Source organism: Trichomonas vaginalis, chromosome II, assembly GCF_026262505.1.
Source record: "Trichomonas vaginalis G3 chromosome II, whole genome shotgun sequence".
In the NCBI taxonomy this organism is placed as follows: domain Eukaryota; phylum Parabasalia; order Trichomonadida; family Trichomonadidae; genus Trichomonas; species Trichomonas vaginalis.
The window spans coordinates 25,668,499-25,687,704 of NC_067204.1; the positions used below are offsets into that span (position 1 = coordinate 25,668,499).

A 19,206-nucleotide genomic window follows, 5' to 3' on the forward strand; every position below is an offset into this window, starting at 1 on the left:
CAAAAATGGAGTCTTGCGTTACCGACAACTACGATCCTAAATTTAAGATTGGCGATGGCGGCTTTTCCCAAGTCTTCTTTGCACTGCATCGAAAGACTTGTGCGCGCGTAGCAATCAAAATGATTTCCAAAAGAGACCATAATGAAGATGGTAAACAATTGGATAGAATTAATCGCGAAATCAGCATATTGAAGAGTGTGAAACATCCTTTCATTTCTGAACTCTTTGATGTCATAGAGACTAGCGAAAATACTTATTTGATAATGGAATACATCCAAAACGGTACACTGCTCAACAGCATCAATGAAAACGGCCCTTACAATGAAGAAGAAGCAGCCACAATATTTGCCCAATTAAACCTTGTCCTCCAATATTTACAAACAAATTGCAAGGTTGCACACAGAGATATTAAGGCAGAAAATATAATGTTTGATGCTCATCATAACATTAGATTAATCGATTTTGGTCTTAGTATACAAGAGAAGTCAATCATGAACACACAATGCGGCTCTCCATCATACGCATCTCCAGAGATGATACTTGGCAAGCCTTATGGCTACGCTTCTGATATATGGAGCTGTGGTGTTTTACTCTTCATTATGGTTGTCGGTCATTTACCTTTTGAAGATGTGAATATTACGCGTCTTGCACAGAAGATCCTCTATCAGGAAGTTGAATATCCAACAAATCTGTCTGATGATTTGATTGATCTCCTTAAGAAAATGTTAACGAAGGATCCTGAAGAGAGAATCACCTTAGAAGGTGTTATAAATCATAAATGGGTCCATGATAAGGTATTGTATGTTCAAGATAAGATTAAGAATTTTCAATATGACGATAAGTACATCTTCGACAAAATGTTGAACATCAAGTCGACAGATGTTTATGAGTATATCGGACATGGATTAGTAAATCAGAGTACAATCTCTTATTGCATTGCTCGCCGTGAATATATGTCAAATACAATTGAAACAATGAGCAAAGAAGAGAAGAAAAGACTTATGCATAAGCAAAATGCTTATAAAGATATTGTTGCTCTTCCGAGACTCTTAGTTCCGGAAAAGGCAAAATCTGGCGCAAAAAGAAAATCTCTCCCCAACGGAACGCCGAATATCAATGTTAATACTGTTTTCATTAGAAGGAAAATGCCCAGTGTTCTTGTGCGGAATATTTGAATTGTTGTTTTAATTTTTTTGTTTGTTTTTTTAAATAAAGTAAGTATTTACTTATATAATCATTTTTATTTAGCTTCCTTGAATTGGTATCCTTGAATAATCAAGTCTAGACTTAAAACAATATATGATTTTGGAACAGAATTCAAAATCATGATATATTTTTAAGGAGGAATGATGACATTACATTTCAACAGATTATTTATAACAGTTAGGATTCTTCTAATCCTCCGAAAAGAATGAAATTTTCCGAAAAAAAAATTCTTTCAATTCAATTTCTGAAAAAAAGAAAAATTAAGTGCTTCTGGTGGGATTCGGACCCACGACCTTCCGCTTACTAGGCGAACGCTATAACCACTAGGCTACAGAAGCAGTACACTTAATGTGTGATAAGTATATTTTAGATGGTTTATCATGAGGTTTTTCTAATCAAACGCTCTTACACTATTATTAATGTCACTAAAATTTTAGCTCTTTATTCGAAAGATATTCTAATCTACATTCTAAAATATCCATTCACTTCAAAATTTAAAAAAAATAATTTCTTCTATAAATTACTTTTCCTTATCTCTCTTAAAATGCTCTTAAACACTTCAAAGCATATAAGTCCATAATGTAGAATTTATTCAAATTCAAAAAATTAAAAATCATAAATCGTCAAGCATAAAGGCCCAGCTCCCGACTTGATCGTTGGGTTCATCTCGTGGAGACTCCTCGGCAGAGTCGCTTTTTGTTGGCGTAGAATCAGGGGACGAGTAGGGAGATGAATCAGAAGACTTCGTTGGAGAAGAGCTTGATGAACTTGACGAAGGGTCTTGCCAATATTGTAGATACATAGGATACAACTCACCTTTGTACCTGGTGTTGTTTAATTCGCGAATTGCTTTTTCTGCAGCTTCAACGGTCTCATACCTTATAATGAATCCTCTTGGCTTGCCTTTTTGGCCTTTGATCTTTACTTTTTCGATGTTCCCAAACTTCGAAAAAAGCCTGCGAACTTTGTAAATTGGAGTTGTCACTTTTATACCTCGTATAAAAATGGAATTGGATTTGTCACCAAAGGATTCGGTCGAATCTGTTTCTTTACAGATCAATGTATGGTTCTCGATCTTGTACCCATTAAGTGCATTAGCTGCTGCGCGAGCCCCAGCCAATGGTCTTATTCTGACGAAGCCGTAGCCCTTTGCTTCTGAAGTTTTGAGATTTATCATGATTTTTGCTGAAAGTACTTCGCCGAATGGCTTCGCTAGAGCTTCTAGATCCTTCTTGTGGAAGCTCTTAGGCAGTCCTGATATGTATAAGTTCAGGCTATCACCTATATTCTCCTTTCCTTCTTCCATTAAAATTCATTCATTTTATTTTCTGAGAAAAATGAGAACTTCGAAAAACACATCATACGTAAAAGTGACACCTTAAATCTTGTGATTTTGCGAGTTTAATATACTCATTATAAGAAGGAACATATGAGAGATATATTTGTCACAGAATTCTTCCAATTTGATGAATAAAAACCGACTCATAAGAAATTTAAAAAACGATTAACAAAAAAATTCATGAAAACACTATGGTGATTTTTAAAATTGTATAAAACAAGTTGGTGAATAAGATTTTCATATAATAACAACAATAATAATATAATAAAAACAAATTATTGATTGCATATTAATTAATCGAAGAATGAGTATCGTATATTTGTTACAAAGTTGATTTTGTAAAATCTATGCCGCTTAGCAGCTCAAGTTCCTTTTTATATTTGTTCAAAACTGGATCATAGAATACTTCGTAGTATGTAGTAAGGAAAAGGTTTTTGATTGAAGGCCGGTTTTCACAATACCAGCAAATTAAGAATTCTAAAGATCTTTTTGCATCTCTATCAATCCGAAGCGAAGGAACTTTTTCTGAAATTCGTGTTGCGAGTTTAAGTAACTCTGGTCTCTTTTCGATCGGAGGAAATTTTTTAATGATGTCTTGGAAAGATTGATATAGTTCTCGAACATTTCTTCTTCTATAAGCAATAGCTTCTCGATGAGCTTCTATATTGCTTGAAGATGTCCGTTTTGGTGAAACACGATGAATTATAAACACCTGGTGGGTGTCTAACATGTGAAATTTGATTTGGCAAAAAATTCCGGTTCATTTTTTTCTGATTTTCTATTTCATCTCTGTTATCAATATTTTCATTCCAAAAAGACCCAAAATTTTAAGTGACATTGTTTGACTTCATTGAAATATCCTTCTCTACTCATTGTGAATTGAAATGACATTAAATTTCATTAAAATGATATTAATATGGAGTTGAATTCAATATGAAAGATTGTGGAAAACGATATTTGACAGAAAAGCGGTTTGTCCTGTTATAGACCGAAAATAGATTTTTTCGGTTTTCTCTTCAAATAATTGAAAGAATGATACTATTATAGGTTTATTATATTATATAGCATATACTCATGCTATAGCCGAAAATTATAAGTTTTGAGAAGATTGAATATAACACAAATAAATTTGAATGTAAGTTAAATTGCTTGTTGTTTTTAATAGCTATTTAATGAGAAATCCAATATTGCAAAATTCAAATTGAATGATGGAAAGAACAGAAAAAGTCATTCTTTTCAATTTCGAATATGTTTCATTGTATTTATAATTATATGGCAAATAAGATATTTAAACTTGATTTTTGAAGGAAAATTCACAAAATTGAATAAATTCAAATAATTTTTATTCAAAAATAAACTAGTTATTTGAGTTTAATACTAATTATCTATTCAGACTACAAAGTTTGTAATTTAAAATATTTTGTGAGATCAGATTGAATTAATTCAAGGTTCTTTTCAATTAATATTAATGACCATATTACGCATTTTCGAACATTCTAAACCAAATATATAAAAATGGGAGACGAATGTTAAATTTTCTAGACATAAAGAAGTTGTTTACCGAGTTTTAGCTCTTATCTCTAACAAAAAATTAATTTTTAAAAAAATGACCGAATACGTTTCACAGCGAGAAAAAAATAAAAGGCAAGATAGAATTTTCTAGACATAAAGAAGTTGTTTACCGAGTTTTAGCTCTTATCTCTAACAAAAAATTAATTTTTTAAAAAATGACCGAATACGTTTCACAGCGAGAAAAAAATAAAAGGCAAGATAGAATTTTTAGACATAAAGAAGTTGTTTACCGAGTTTTAGCTCTTATCTCTAACAAAAAATTAATTTTTAAAAAAATGACCGAATACGTTTCACAGCGAGAAAAAATAAAAGGCAAGATAGAATTTTCTAGACATAAAGAAGTTGTTTACCGAGTTTTAGCTCTTATCTCTAACAAAAAATTAATTTTTAAAAAAATGACCGAATACGTTTCACAGCGAGAAAAAAATAAAAGGCAAGATAGAATTTTCTAGACATAAAGAAGTTGTTTACCGAGTTTTAGCTCTTATCTCTAACAAAAAATTAATTTTTAAAAAAAATGACCGAATACGTTTCACAGCGAGAAAAAAATAAAAGGCAAGATAGAATTTTCTAGACATAAAGAAGTTGTTTACCGAGTTTTAGCTCTTATCTCTAACAAAAAATTAATTTTTAAAAAAATGACCGAATACGTTTCACAGCGAGAAAAAAATAAAAGGCAAGATAGAATTTTCTAGACATAAAGAAGTTGTTTACCGAGTTTTAGCTCTTATCTCTAACAAAAAAATTAATTTTTAAAAAAATGACCGAATACGTTTCACAGCGAGAAAAAAAATAAAGGCAAGATAGAATTTTCTAGACATAAAGAAGTTGTTTACCGAGTTTTAGCTCTTATCTCTAACAAAAAATTAATTTTAAAAAAATGACCGAATACGTTTCACAGCGAGAAAAAAATAAAAGGCAAGAATTTTCTAGACATAAAGAAGTTGTTTACCGAGTTTTAGCTCTTATCTCTAACAAAAAATTAATTTTTAAAAAAATGACCGAATACGTTTCACAGCGAGAAAAAAATAAAAGGCAAGATAGAATTTTCTAGACATAAAGAAGTTGTTTACCGAGTTTTAGCTCTTATCTCTAACAAAAAATTAATTTTTAAAAAAAATGACCGAATACGTTTCACAGCGAGAAAAAAATAAAACTGTACACTGATTTTCATTTTCATTTCCAGTCACTTTACTTATTATTTTTTTCTTTTTTTTCATTTTAATTATAAATTATTCATAATACGTTTATTTACGTTACCATTTTCTTTATTCTTTTGAATTCCATACTAGACACTTATAGAATATTTTGATTGTTAACGTACTTCATTAGAATGAATCCTTACAAAGGGTATGTCGATCGAATTTACCTAATTGGTATTTCCAATCAGATTGAAGAAGGTAAAATGACATGGGAAGAAGCTTGCACCCATGTTCTCATCGCCCCAACCCTTCAATCAAATGATTTCAAATATTTAGATGTTTCAAAATCTTTTTTACAAAATCAATTTAGCTTACAGAATATCCCATTGCCTAAAGGCAAGAAAGGTCGTAGGGTCAATCCCTACGACCAAATCAAAGCTCTTGCTGTGATACATGACCACTGGGCCTTTCCCTGTGGTCAAACAAAACAATGGAAACGTTTGAAATTACAACAAATTGATGTATCTTATAGAGAAGTACGCAGATACTTCAAAGAAAATCATTTCACCAAGACGCGATTAGAGCATGCCGGGCCAGAAACAGCAGTAAGATATTGGGCGCTTTCACCCAATCTTATCTGGCACGCAGATGTTCATTATTTTAGGGGTGTTCGTGGCCAGTATATTTATGGCATAATCGACGATTTTAGCCGCAAAGTCCTAGCGTGTATACAAATACCAGATATGCTGGCAGCGACGACAGCGAACGTTGCGGCTTCCGCCTTCATTGAATTTGGCGCCCCTTATTGTTTCTGGACCGACAACGGTTCAGAAAATAGGGGCGCCTTTCAAGATCTACTTGATCTTTGGGCGTCCAATGGCGGCATACAGACTCTCATTCTCCCTACCAAAATGGGAAGATTGAGAGATTCTGGCCGACATTGGAGCGCTGCCAAAGCATTCAGGCTATTCCTGCCTTTATTTGGGAGTACAATAATAACACACCGCATGAAGATCTCCCAATTAATCCATTAACTGGAACAAATTACACGCCAAATCAAATGTATCAGCTGAAACCGAAATACACAAATGCAGATACAGAAAGGTTGTGGCAAATATGGGATACAGATACAGGCATGACCGCTGTTGACACATTCACAGCGTAATAATAAACATAATTTTTTAATTTCATTTTTAACAAGTTTTTTTAAATGTATGTAATGAATAATTCATTAGAATATGATAATGCACATTGTAACAGAATAGAACAATCACCAAATTTTTTTTGAAATTAAAAAATAAAAGTAAAAAGTATAAAGTAATCTAACCAAAAAGATATTTAAAAGAATTTTGGAAAAAACAGAATAAGGATAATGATATTATTTTAGATACACAATCGATGTACTGAAGAATAATCAGGTAAAATGATGATATAAAATTAGATTATTTTACAAGTAGCTAAAAGAATAAAACTATAATATAAAATAAATGAAGTTTAATGAAAGAATAAAGGGTAAATAAATAATAAATATTTTTATTTTACATCAGTATTGAGAAGAAGTAACAGCTGACACTTGGTAGACAACTTCTTTATGTCTAGAAAATTCTATCTTGCCTTTTATTTTTTTCTCGCTGTGAAACGTATTCGGTCATTTTTTTAAAAATTAATTTTTTGTTAGAGATAAGAGCTAAAACTCGGTAAACAACTTCTTTATGTCTAGAAAATTCTATCTTGCCTTTTATTTTTTTCTCGATGTGAAACGTATTCGGTCATTTTTTTAAAAATTAATTTTTTGTTAGAGATAAGAGCTAAAACTCGGTAAACAACTTCTTTATGTCTAGAAAATTCTATCTTGCCTTTTATTTTTTTCTCGCTGTGAAACGTATTCGGTCATTTTTTTAAAAATTAATTTTTTGTTAGAGATAAGAGCTAAAACTCGGTAAACAACTTCTTTATGTCTAGAAAATTCTATCTTGCCTTTTATTTTTTTCTCGCTGTGAAACGTATTCGGTCATTTTTTTAAAAATTAATTTTTTGTTAGAGATAAGAGCTAAAACTCGGTAAACAACTTCTTTATGTCTAGAAAATTCTATCTTGCCTTTTATTTTTTTTCTCGCTGTGAAACGTATTCGGTCATTTTTTTAAAAATTAATTTTTTGTTAGAGATAAGAGCTAAAACTCGGTAAACAACTTCTTTATGTCTAGAAAATTCTATCTTGCCTTTTATTTTTTTCTCGCTGTGAAACGTATTCGGTCATTTTTTTAAAAATTAATTTTTTGTTAGAGATAAGAGCTAAAACTCGGTAAACAACTTCTTTATGTCTAGAAAATTCTATCTTGCCTTTTATTTTTTTCTCGCTGTGAAACGTATTCGGTCATTTTTTTAAAAATTAATTTTTTGTTAGAGATAAGAGCTAAAACTCGGTAAACAACTTCTTTATGTCTAGAAAATTCTATCTTGCCTTTTATTTTTTTCTCGCTGTGAAACGTATTCGGTCATTTTTTTAAAAATTAATTTTTTGTTAGAGATAAGAGCTAAAACTCGGTAAACAACTTCTTTATGTCTAGAAAATTCTATCTTGCCTTTTATTTTTTTCTCGCTGTGAAACGTATTCGGTCATTTTTTTAAAAATTAATTTTTTGTTAGAGATAAGAGCTAAAACTCGGTAAACAACTTCTTTATGTCTAGAAAATTCTATCTTGCCTTTTATTTTTTTCTCGCTGTGAAACGTATTCGGTCATTTTTTTAAAAATTAATTTTTTGTTAGAGATAAGAGCTAAAACTCGGTAAACAACTTCTTTATGTCTAGAAAATTCTATCTTGCCTTTTATTTTTTTCTCGCTGTGAAACGTATTCGGTCATTTTTTTAAAAATTAATTTTTTGTTAGAGATAAGAGCTAAAACTCGGTAAACAACTTCTTTATGTCTAGAAAATTCTATCTTGCCTTTTATTTTTTTCTCGCTGTGAAACGTATTCGGTCATTTTTTTAAAAATTAATTTTTTGTTAGAGATAAGAGCTAAAACTCGGTAAACAACTTCTTTATGTCTAGAAAATTTAACATTCGTCTCCCATTTTTATATATTTGGTTTAGAATGTTCGAAAATGCGTAATATGGTCATTAATATTAATTGAAAAGAACCTTGAATTAATTCAATCTGATCTCACAAAATATTTTAAATTACAAACTTTGTAGTCTGAATAGATAATTAGTATTAAACTCAAATAACTAGTTTATTTTTGAATAAAAATTATTTGAATTTATTCAATTTTGTGAATTTTCCTTCAAAAATCAAGTTTAAATATCTTATTTGCCATATAATTATAAATACAATGAAACATATTCGAAATTGAAAAGAATGACTTTTTCTGTTCTTTCCATCATTCAATTTGAATTTTGCAATATTGGATTTCTCATTAAATAGCTATTAAAAACAACAAGCAATTTAACTTACATTCAAATTTATTTGTGTTATATTCAATCTTCTCAAAACTTATAATTTTCGGCTATAGCATGAGTATATGCTATATAATATAATAAACCTATAATAGTATCATTCTTTCAATTATTTGAAGAGAAAACCGAAAAAATCTATTTTCGGTCTATAACAAAAAGCGGTTTGTCCTTGCTCAGCAAAATCTTATTGAACCTTAAATAAGGAAGTCAGTTGATTGAATAATCATGATGTATATATTATCAAAAAGCGTAAACATCGACTCGGACAACATGAAATGTGGTAATTTTATTATTTTGTAAAAATTAATGCATAAAAGGTTCACTTTATTTTTTATATCATGGGTAGCGATTTCAGCGCCATATATATATTGATTTTTAACAGTTTTTATTTTTTCAATCAATCAGTTTAAAGACTCTTTTTATTAATTCTATAATACTTCGAGAAACTACATGATGAAGAACCATTTCTTCATATGTAATATGACGAATGATAATTGTGTCATGAGATACTATTCCAAGTAGCTGCTCAAAAAAGAGAAGTTTTTCCAAAATTATTTTTCTACTCTTACAGCATGATTAGCCAGAAATTAACTAGCATCTGATATCCAAAACAATTAATAATGAGGCAAGATATTGAGCTTTTGTTCGGAATATTAAAATGTCCTGAGTGTTTCAAGTTAATATAAATGTCAATGTTTTGGGATGCAATTGGATTTAAAAAGCGTTTATTTGATACTTCTGGATATTAGTAATTGCTTGGTTTCTAGTTCAATGTTTGAATTCAATATTTGATATGGTTTTCAAATGTATTATTATTTGAAACTCTCAAATTGGGCACTTATTGTATTCTGGAAACTTTTCTGTTCTTTGAGATATTCCGATATTAAGATAAAAATGCTTGTATTATAGGTTTTTGTTTTTATCAAAAACAAGAAACTTATAGTTCATTATTATGAGTTTAGTGACAGATTATACATGAAGTAGTAGTCAGCATGGTCAAGAATGATTATCGCATGTAAAGTGTAATAAGATTGATCAGAATTTCGCTTGAATATGTTTTGAACTGACCAAAGATCATTCTTTTCCATGACCTATCCATGGCAGTAATTGCATTGTAAAGGTTTGGGTAAATCTGAATGACGATTAGTGTTCTCGATTTTTTGTATATCCTTTCAAAAAAAAATTTCTAACGAAAAATAAAGTTTTATTTATGAGCGAAATCCCTACTGTAAATCAGCAAACAATAGAGTGGGGATTTCATCAACAGCCTAGAATACATATTGGCATGCAAACAGTTTACTCGTGCTTTCATATCTCTCAAGATAACTATATCGCGATTACGAATAAATCTGTTGTATTATTTCAACCAGGCAGAATACGTGAAACTCTCAACTTATCGCTCTCTAGTGCAGTATATATACCAGATCAAGAGATAATTATAGGTATGAGCGCTGGAAGAAGTCAATTTTACGTTTTACATCCAAACGAACTACAATCAATTCTTGCTGAATCAATTGCAACAGGACAAATAGGAGTCTTCAAGATGTATTATGCACAGAAATCGCATGTTTTGATATCAATTGGTGAAGATATTCGATTTTGGAACTTTTCTGTCGAAGTAAGTACTAATAAACTTGTTTCAGCAACTGCAAAATGTGAGTTTACACTTCGTGCTAAGCTTAATTACAATTTCAAAGGAAATTTCCTAAGTGCGCCAACATTTTCTCCGGAAGAAGAGCTTTTAGCACTTCAAAAAGAATCTGGATTTGTTGGTTACAATGTTGATGGTGAGCAAGTACGATTTTTCGCAAAAACTATCTCACCTGCAAGAATTTGTACAGATTATTTCCCAGAACAAGGCCATTTCATGACAGCTGACTGCATCAATGGTTTATGCTTATGGAACAGATTCTCTGCTCCTATAGGAAAAGTTCTAATTGGTGATTCGTCCGTTTGCTATTGTTCATTTTTAGATGATGAGTATGTCTTACTAATAACTGAGAGATTAGATGTCTATATAGTTGATATTATCATTAATACTGTTTATTTTTGCATGAATATTGAAGAAAAACCATCATCAATTTTATTACACAAAAATACTTTATTTTTTGATATTTTCTGTAGTATGCATAATGGAATAGATCATTACATAATAGATTTACCATTCAGATCATGGCTAAAGGGCGTAGTTGATTGTACAGCGATGAGATTAGTTCCGAAAATCGGAAAAGCGCCAAGATTAATTGTTGAAACAAAAAACGCTTATATAACATTTATCACGCCTAAAGGGCCTTACAAATTAACAACTTCTTCGTCTCCTGAGGCTTTATCAATAAATCAATGTTATTATGATCGCGGAATTCTTGGAGATCCTACAGATGATACAGATAACATGCTTGTTGCTGAAGGCACTGGAGTTCTTGATAATTTTGAGACAAATTCGATTCCATGTAAAGGAATTGCATCTTTGAAGGGCCAATACATAGCAATATGGTTCTTTAATGCATCAGAAGGACCAACATATGTTGCTGCTTCAAGATTTGGCGATATTATGTACATTGATCGGAAAAATTTCAAAATTACAAAAAGAGTTTTGATAAATGCTGATAGAGTTGAATATGCAATCGGTGAAAATGTATATAATACGTTTATTATCTTCTCAAAGACACAAATTTTCCGATTCGATGTAGATACGGCTACTGTCATCGATACAATTGACATGAAGATGCCAAGTAAGGTAGAAATTAATGGTGATATAATGTGTATGGGTTATCCCGATGGATTTTTAACTGTTTTCCAAATTTTTCAATCTGGACTTAAAAAGAAATCAAGAGATGACGCACAGCATCACAAAGACCAAATTACGGGTATTTCGATCCGTGATAATATAATTGCTTCAGTTTCTGACGATTGTCATCTTATGATTTGGAATTACAGGCTTGACATGCTTTGTTCTATACTTCTTCCTGTTCCTTTAGCTGGTGTAGTGATAGTCAATGGATATCGTGACGTTATTGTTGGAACTGGAACGAATTTGATGATTATTCATGGAAATTATCTCTTTGATGGCCCTCCAGTACCAGAAGATACTGTCTTTGATAGTTACTGCAGACTTGATGATGCTTTGTATGAGAAATACATTAAAAAGAATATAGAAATCGAAGAAATTCCAGTTGTCATGCAAGAAACGAGATCTCCAAGAAGAGTAAGGAAGCTAAAGATCAATACATTAAGTTCTATGCACAGTGAACCAGAAGAAACCGCAAAAGAAGTCAAAAAATCTGATCAAAAAGAAGATGTAGAGATGACTGATGAAGAAAAAGCGATGATGTTGGCTGAGATGTCCAATTTAACCGAAAATCTCGATAATCCTCAGCAAAAACCTCCAATTAATAACCAAATTTCCAATAATCAAACAGTAACTCATCAACCAACAGAAGAAGAGGACAAAAACGAAGAAGACCAAACAGATGATGCCCAAAACAATGCTCAAACACCCCAAAAAGTCCACAAAAAGAAGAAAATCATCAAGAAAAAGAGACACAGACAAAGTTCTGAGATGGAAACAGCGGAAGAAACTCCAGAAGTTCATGTATTGGGACAGAGAAAAAGCACAAGAAGACAAATCTCTAAAACAGCAAGTGGAACAGAGATAAATATCGATGGTTTGTCTTCAAGACCAGAAATTAAAAGAAAAACTCAAAAAGTGACACAAAGAATTCGACATCCATCTTCTGTTAGCGAAGATACGCTTTCTGAGACTATGTCTGAGACAGAGGATTCGGTCGCAAGCAATTCTATACTTGGAACAATCGAAGAAGAAAAAGAAAATTACTTTTGGAAAGAAGGTGAAGTGAAAAATAATTCAAACACAAAAAGTGACAAAAATGAAGTGAATTCTGAATCCGAAATCAGTCAGAACAACGATTCCAATACTACACAAACCAAAAGTAGAAGAAAATCTAAGAAATCTCCAACAAAATCGAGTAAATCTAGTAAATCAAAGAAAAATCAAAAAATTAAAAAAGAAAAGAAGAAAAAAGTGACGAAAAAAGTGAAGAAAATCAATAAAGATGGTGTAGAAGTTGAAGAAGAAGAGGAAGTCTCTGAATATATATACTATTCTGATGAAGAATCCGAAAATAACAAAATTGATCGAAATTCAGTTGCTGATGATGAAGAAACTAACTCAAATACATCAGAATCTGTCAGAATAGAAGGAAATGAACTTCAAAATCCAAATTCTTCAAATAATTCTGAAAATAATTCCAATAATTTGGCAAAATCTAGTTCAAAACATTTAAATAACCATAAACTTGTGCTAAATCAGAAAGGGGAACTAGGATTTTACGATGAAAATGGAAAATTTTTGAAAATTTTACAAGAATATAAAGCATTTAAGAACGAAAAAGGAGAATATGGCTTTTATGATGCCAGTGGACACTTCATTAAGTGTCCAGATGGTAAATTAGTCCAAAATGAAAAAGGAGAAATCGGATTTTTCGATGAAAATGGAAAATTTGTTATTTATAACATGAAAAATGGATTGATGTACGGTCCAAAAGGGAAACTTGGTATTTTGGATGCGAATGGAAACTTTGTTGAGTCAAAAGATTCAAAAATTGTTTTGAATGAAAAAGGAGAAAAAGGAATTTACGATCAGAACGGAAATTTCGTTTTACTGAATGGTCCTAAGCACAAACCTGGTGATATTGGCTTCTACGACGTCAAAGGAAACTTTACAAAAATGCCTGAAGGAAAACTTGTTGCCGGAAATGACGGAGAGATGGGATTTCTCGATGACCAAGGCAATTTCGTGAAGATTCCTCAAGGAGGACTTCAAGTTGGAAAGAATGGCGAAATGGGATATTTTGATGATACAGGAAAGTTCGTGAAACTGCGAACAAACTCACAGAGGAAAGGGATTGTTGATAAGGATGGTAATTTTGTCCCATTTTTGGCAATTTCAGACAATCAAAATAATAATTCCGAAAAAACTCAAGTTCCAATGCCCAGAGTCAAATCAGAAGGCGGCATAAGGAACAAATATGAGAAAGACACCGTTAAAGACGGATTAGTCAAAGGTCCAAACGGAGATTACGGAATTATCGATGAAAATGGGAATTTCATTGCAAGTTCTGAAGGAAAAATCGTTTTGAATGATTCTGGAGAACGAGGAATCATCGATTCCAATGGAGTTTTCCATAAATTACCTCAAGGAAAAGGTCCTTTTGTAAATGAAAAAGGTGAAGTAGGTTTTTACGATAAAAACGGTTATTTCGTAACTCTTGATCATGGAAAACTTTCCATTGGACCTAATGGTGTTTTAGGAACATATGATGAAAACGGAATCTTTATTGAATGTCCAGATGTCAAGTTAATTGTTCTTGATAACGGAGCAAAAGGATATTATGATTCCAAAGGAAATTTCATCATTTTAGTTCATGCCACAAATAAAATTCCATGTGAAGGATATTCTTCACAACATAGATCCCAATCCACAACAACGTATCATAGGAAATCATATAGATTTTCCAGTACAAGTCGCAGTAAATCTCCTCAAAGAATTTATTGGACACCTGACGTAATTCCTCCAAATATTGTTTTGGACAGAAATGTCGCAATTCAAAGGTTTTTGGATGGTGATTTGAGATTCCTTCAATGTATAAAGAATTTCCAAGTTATGGATGGCAGATTGAACTTGAATATTTTCGAGTACATTGAAACGCAAAGACTCAAAACAGTTCCACAATCTGGATTCTTTAATTTCGAAAATTCTGTTCCGCAAAGAAAAATTTCACCAAAAATTCCTTATTCTGCAGATTCTTTTTCAACTCCTCGTAGTGAAAACTATAAGAGGATAATGACAGCCAACTACAGATATAATAACACAGAAGAAGTAGATGGCTTCTATTCGCCTAGAGAACCATATTATGACAGGATTTCTTCTGTTCCTTGTTCTCCAAGAGCAAGAGAAAGTCCTGTTTCAACTCCAAAGACTCCTGGGGTTTTCACTCCAAGAGCAAGAAGAAACTCTGGCAGGATTGTTATTCCTTTCAATGGAACAACACCTGTCAGTCAGCTTTTCCCTTCATCATCTTACTCTCCACTTATTGTGAAGAGATTTGTAAGAATTCCAAAATTATAATTTTATTTGTTTGTTTTTTATATATAGATTAAATATTTCTATGCGATATTAGTAAGTTAAATTGAGTTTTATTTTTAAAGCAAATATCTCATAATAATAGAGGAGAAACTACTCTTTGTTATACAGTCCTTTAAAAAACCAGATGTATATTTATCCAAACGCCTCATTGTCATCATGAACTAATGTTTAAAAACAAATAAACATGAATATTTTGTGATATGATCTATGAATTCAAGAATTTTGTTAACTAATCATAAACTTTCTTCTGAATGGTTAAAATGTAATGGGCATTATTTTAAAACATTTATAATTTTACAGAATATGAATCATTTGCTGTGAAAAAAAAACATTCCAAAACCAAAAGGCAAAAATTAAATGCACAATTATTGAATTTTCATTCATTTTACTTTGGCAATCACTTAATTACTTAATTCAATAAATGGACGATTCGGACATTTCAGAAAATGCATTTTTGTAAGCTGTTTGAATTCAATTGATGATTTATGTTTAGAGAACTTCGAACTGTAAAGAGAAAATGAACTTTTATGTGCTTGTGGTTTGTAATGAATATGTAGACTTGATTTGATGTCAATTTGAAAGATGGATGAATAAAAAAACAAGACATTTTTGGAACCAATAATTAAAATTGCTATCAAATAATTTATTCATACACAAATATTATATGAATGTATGAATTGTTAAATTTTCAAATTGAGAGCCATTTTCACATCGATATGTATGAAATTTGGTGATGTATTTGGAACCGAAATGTCATGGACCATGTAAAACAAGAGTATTTTCAACGAACACACATAAAAAATTAGTCTCAGAAAAAAATCGTTTGTCATGAAATTTTTTTAGATGAATATAATTACCTTATTATATGTAGAATAAAATAATCGTGTTTTTCGAAATTTAATAAAAAACGTGTTTCTGAAAATTAATTCTCAAATGCAAAAATAAATATAAGTGAAATAAAGAAATTATCCAAAGAGATTTCCACTTTTTCAATAGCAGGATTTTTATCCATATTCAAAGTTAGATTTTTATATTGGTAGGCATATTCTAATATAACTTATTTTTAATAATTCATTTCAAATTTGTGATGTGGGAGTTATTTAGAGGTAGGGCAACGATAGGTCAAAAAGGCTTCTCTGATAGATTTCCTTGCCTTTTGGATATGCTATAATATATAGCCTAGCATGATAGGATATGATGTCAAAAGTTAGAACATAACTTAGGATCTTGAGAAAAATGAAAAACAAAAATTACATAAAAAAAGAAAAATTTTATCTAATTTGTTTTTTTGGACCGAATAAGTAATTTTATTGAATTTCAATACGACACATAGATTTTATTATTAGTAATAAATATAATGGTTTACTATTAACAAGGAACCTAAACTAATGAAAATTTGATTTCAAATATTGTATATGATTATCATAGATTACCAAAATATATTGCTATTTATGAGGATATAATATTGATTATTAGTAAATCGTATAAATTTAATAAATATACCATGAATATTGAATGAATTTCTTGATTCATAGGGGTAAAACGCGCTTTTATATGATTTAGACAGAGAATTTATGAGATGTAAATAACACAATAAAGGTTTATATTGAATATTTTCTAAAAATAAATCGAAATTATAAAAAACAATACATTTATTCATTGAAACTACTTGGACAAATATGAAACAAGCATTCAGGCAATACTTTTGAGACTTCAACGCATCTGATAATTTTTATATAACTTCACCTCTTATGCTTAGAGTGGAGGTATTGAGATCGTATAAGTATAGATGAGCTCACATTCAGATATGATGTGTGAACTTCTGTTTTCACTGCAATTTTGAATCAGAATAAACTCAAAACAAGAATAAAATGATATACTCACTCTCTAAATGTGTTCGAGATTTAAAGTTGTATGAATAAAACGATTCATCTTTCGAAGCCTCCCATTTAATGAGAGACTTCGAAAGATGAATGTATTCATGTAGATGAAATACTATATATGACCATGTGTGATACTAAAGATATCAAAATGTTCATTTTTAAGTGCAATAGAAGGGTTATCTCTCGTAAAATCTCAATTGAAGGAAGATTTAGAAAGAACTCCTTTCCTAAGTAGATAGTGTGTGGTTTCTGTCTTTTGGTTGATCAGGAACTATGAAATTAAGTCGGACAGAAAGAAGTTCTTTCCAAAACAGACTCCAAATGAGTTGTTCGAAAAGAACTTCCTTCTGTATATGGATAATTGTAGTTACCGCACTGAAGTATGTGATTGTGATGATGGAGTTCTCGATAAATCTAAAATCGGATTAAGATTAATTGAAAACTCAAGTAATTCTTTGAAATCTTGTGTTGTCTGGCACTATAATAACCAAAGAATGAGAATATTATGTTGAATGATGAGTACGTGTGCTCGGCATTCGCCGAGCGAATTGAGTTTAACGTACTATGAAAAGTGACAAATTTGGGCTTTTTTTCCTAGGGTTATGATCTCTTCCTTTCTGCTCAATACGACAGAAATGAAAGAATGAATTTGTACTCCCTAATTGATTACTACAATCTGTATCTATCTTTAACATAGAATTAGCTGCATTGTGATTTATACTCCAGAATTATTCAATTTAAGATCAACCTCGTAAATTTTAATCATATTGCACCAATACTCCTACGTTGAGATAAGAACATGATTATACATACCAAAGCCCCATATTAAAAATCAAAATTTAGCACCTCCATTATGCAACCACATTATTCGTCGCAAATAAGTATATTTACGCATATTATAATGCATATTCACACAACTCGTATACATGAAAAGTTATTAAAATCAGACAAAATTATTGCAATAAGGAAAAAAAAACAACTTTATTATATATGTTAGTAATGAATTACAAATATTTCTACAAAGAATGCTCAATACTTCATATAATCTTCGAATATTTCTTATTACAAGTTAATACATTTTGACTCGAACATGATAAACAAAAGCTGACACGCTGATTACTACATTTATGAAAATATAGTACGTTTCCATTCATCTGTTTACTTGTTTTTGTTGGAATAAAATCATTTTTTTTTTTTCATGAAATAAGAATTTTGCTGCGAAAGCAATATCTCTAACAATAATTAATACATTACGTCAACTCTGGAATGAGTATTTATCAAATATGATATCAAAATCAAAAATTAGTTGTTTTTTATGAGTAAAACGATGTAAATTGATTATTTGACTAATTATCAAATACTTTGATTTTCCAAATTTTTTTCGAAATTGATTTTTTCATGTGAAAATTCAAATTGTTTAATTTCATTTTTGAAATTTTAAATTTTTTTTGGAATTTTGAGTTGATCAATTCAGCAGAATTGATAATGCTATTGCTTTAGGGCATACCACAAGGTGATGAATAAAAGGTGAACATTAACAAATTATTTTAAATCACAAATATCATCCTCATCAACTTTAATTCTAAAAAGAACTGTACTGAATTATGAAAATGCATGATTTACATTATTAAAATCTTTGAATGAAAATAGTACAAGATAAGTTTTTATTCATTTTTAATTAGATTTAAACGAAAAACTACTCCATATTAAAATTTAAGTCGAGAAATCGTATTTTGTTCTTATTTGTTAGCATTTTGTAGACATTCTAATCTTGAATTAATTTGTTACATGATATTATTAACAAATTTAACTGAAAAAATATGTTAATATGGAATAAACCATGATTATATAAGCTATCAATGTTATATATCATATGTAAAAGATTCATATTAACTCAATTAAAAAAATGATAGATTTTCATAAAGGTTCAATCTAGGTTCGTCCGAAAATTTTGATTTTTATATAGAAGACATAGTTTCATATACATAATTAAATTTTCAAACAAATTTGATCATACCATTTATTAAGCAGGATAGTATATTAATTACTATCAGTATAAAAATATAAAAATGATTATATTTAATTATTGCATAATTTAGTCAAAGAGTTATAAGCCTCAAGTGATCGTTATCACCTTCAATGCACGTATACTTTATTGATTCATAGATATTTAATCTATGTTTGACATGTTGTTGTCGTCATTCGTTTTGTTCCCATTCTTCCTAAGTTAGAATTAGAGAATACACCATCCACATCATCTAATTTGGTCCTCAGCGATAGATTGGTTCATTTTGGAGGAGTCCCATCAGACAGTTTTCGAGCACCAAATATCAAATTTTAATGTATACAAATCTTTAGTGATTTATCTCTTTTATGATGAGTAAAAGGTTTCTGCTCATCAACATTTGATTTCCGACATATATGATTTCTAATTGCAATTA

The 19,206-nt window shown here is 30.4% G+C and overlaps 3 protein-coding genes and 1 non-coding gene across 4 annotated transcripts, besides 3 other annotated features; 2 read left to right on the plus strand and 2 right to left on the minus strand.

The window, feature by feature from the left end:
* TVAGG3_0609450 (protein serine/threonine kinase protein) lies at positions 1-1,184 on the plus strand (the record flags this gene model as incomplete). The annotated part of the gene is made up of 1 exon (XM_001319505.1): positions 6-1,175. One exon carries the CDS (start codon positions 6-8, stop codon positions 1,173-1,175), a length of 1,170 nt encoding a protein of 389 aa, XP_001319540.1.
* Positions 1,185-1,471: 287 nt separating this feature from the next.
* On the minus strand, positions 1,472-1,544 carry TVAGG3_0609460. Its single transcript has one exon. It is a non-coding gene; the product is annotated as a tRNA-Thr (tRNA).
* Positions 1,545-1,735: 191 nt separating this feature from the next.
* On the minus strand, positions 1,736-3,303 carry TVAGG3_0609470 (RNA binding; the record flags this gene model as incomplete). The annotated part of the gene is made up of 1 exon (XM_001319506.1): positions 1,820-2,512. One exon carries the CDS (start codon positions 2,510-2,512, stop codon positions 1,820-1,822), a length of 693 nt encoding a protein of 230 aa, XP_001319541.1.
* Positions 3,304-3,526: 223 nt separating this feature from the next.
* Positions 3,527-4,363: a mobile genetic element.
* Positions 4,364-8,028: 3,665 nt separating this feature from the next.
* Positions 8,029-8,869: a mobile genetic element.
* Positions 8,870-9,917: 1,048 nt separating this feature from the next.
* On the plus strand, positions 9,918-14,916 carry TVAGG3_0609500 (WD40 repeat-like family; the record flags this gene model as incomplete). The annotated part of the gene is made up of 1 exon (XM_001319507.1): positions 9,927-14,864. One exon carries the CDS (start codon positions 9,927-9,929, stop codon positions 14,862-14,864), a length of 4,938 nt encoding a protein of 1,645 aa, XP_001319542.1.
* Positions 14,917-17,280: 2,364 nt separating this feature from the next.
* Positions 17,281-17,328: a mobile genetic element.
* Between the last annotated feature and the right edge of the window lie 1,878 nt (positions 17,329-19,206).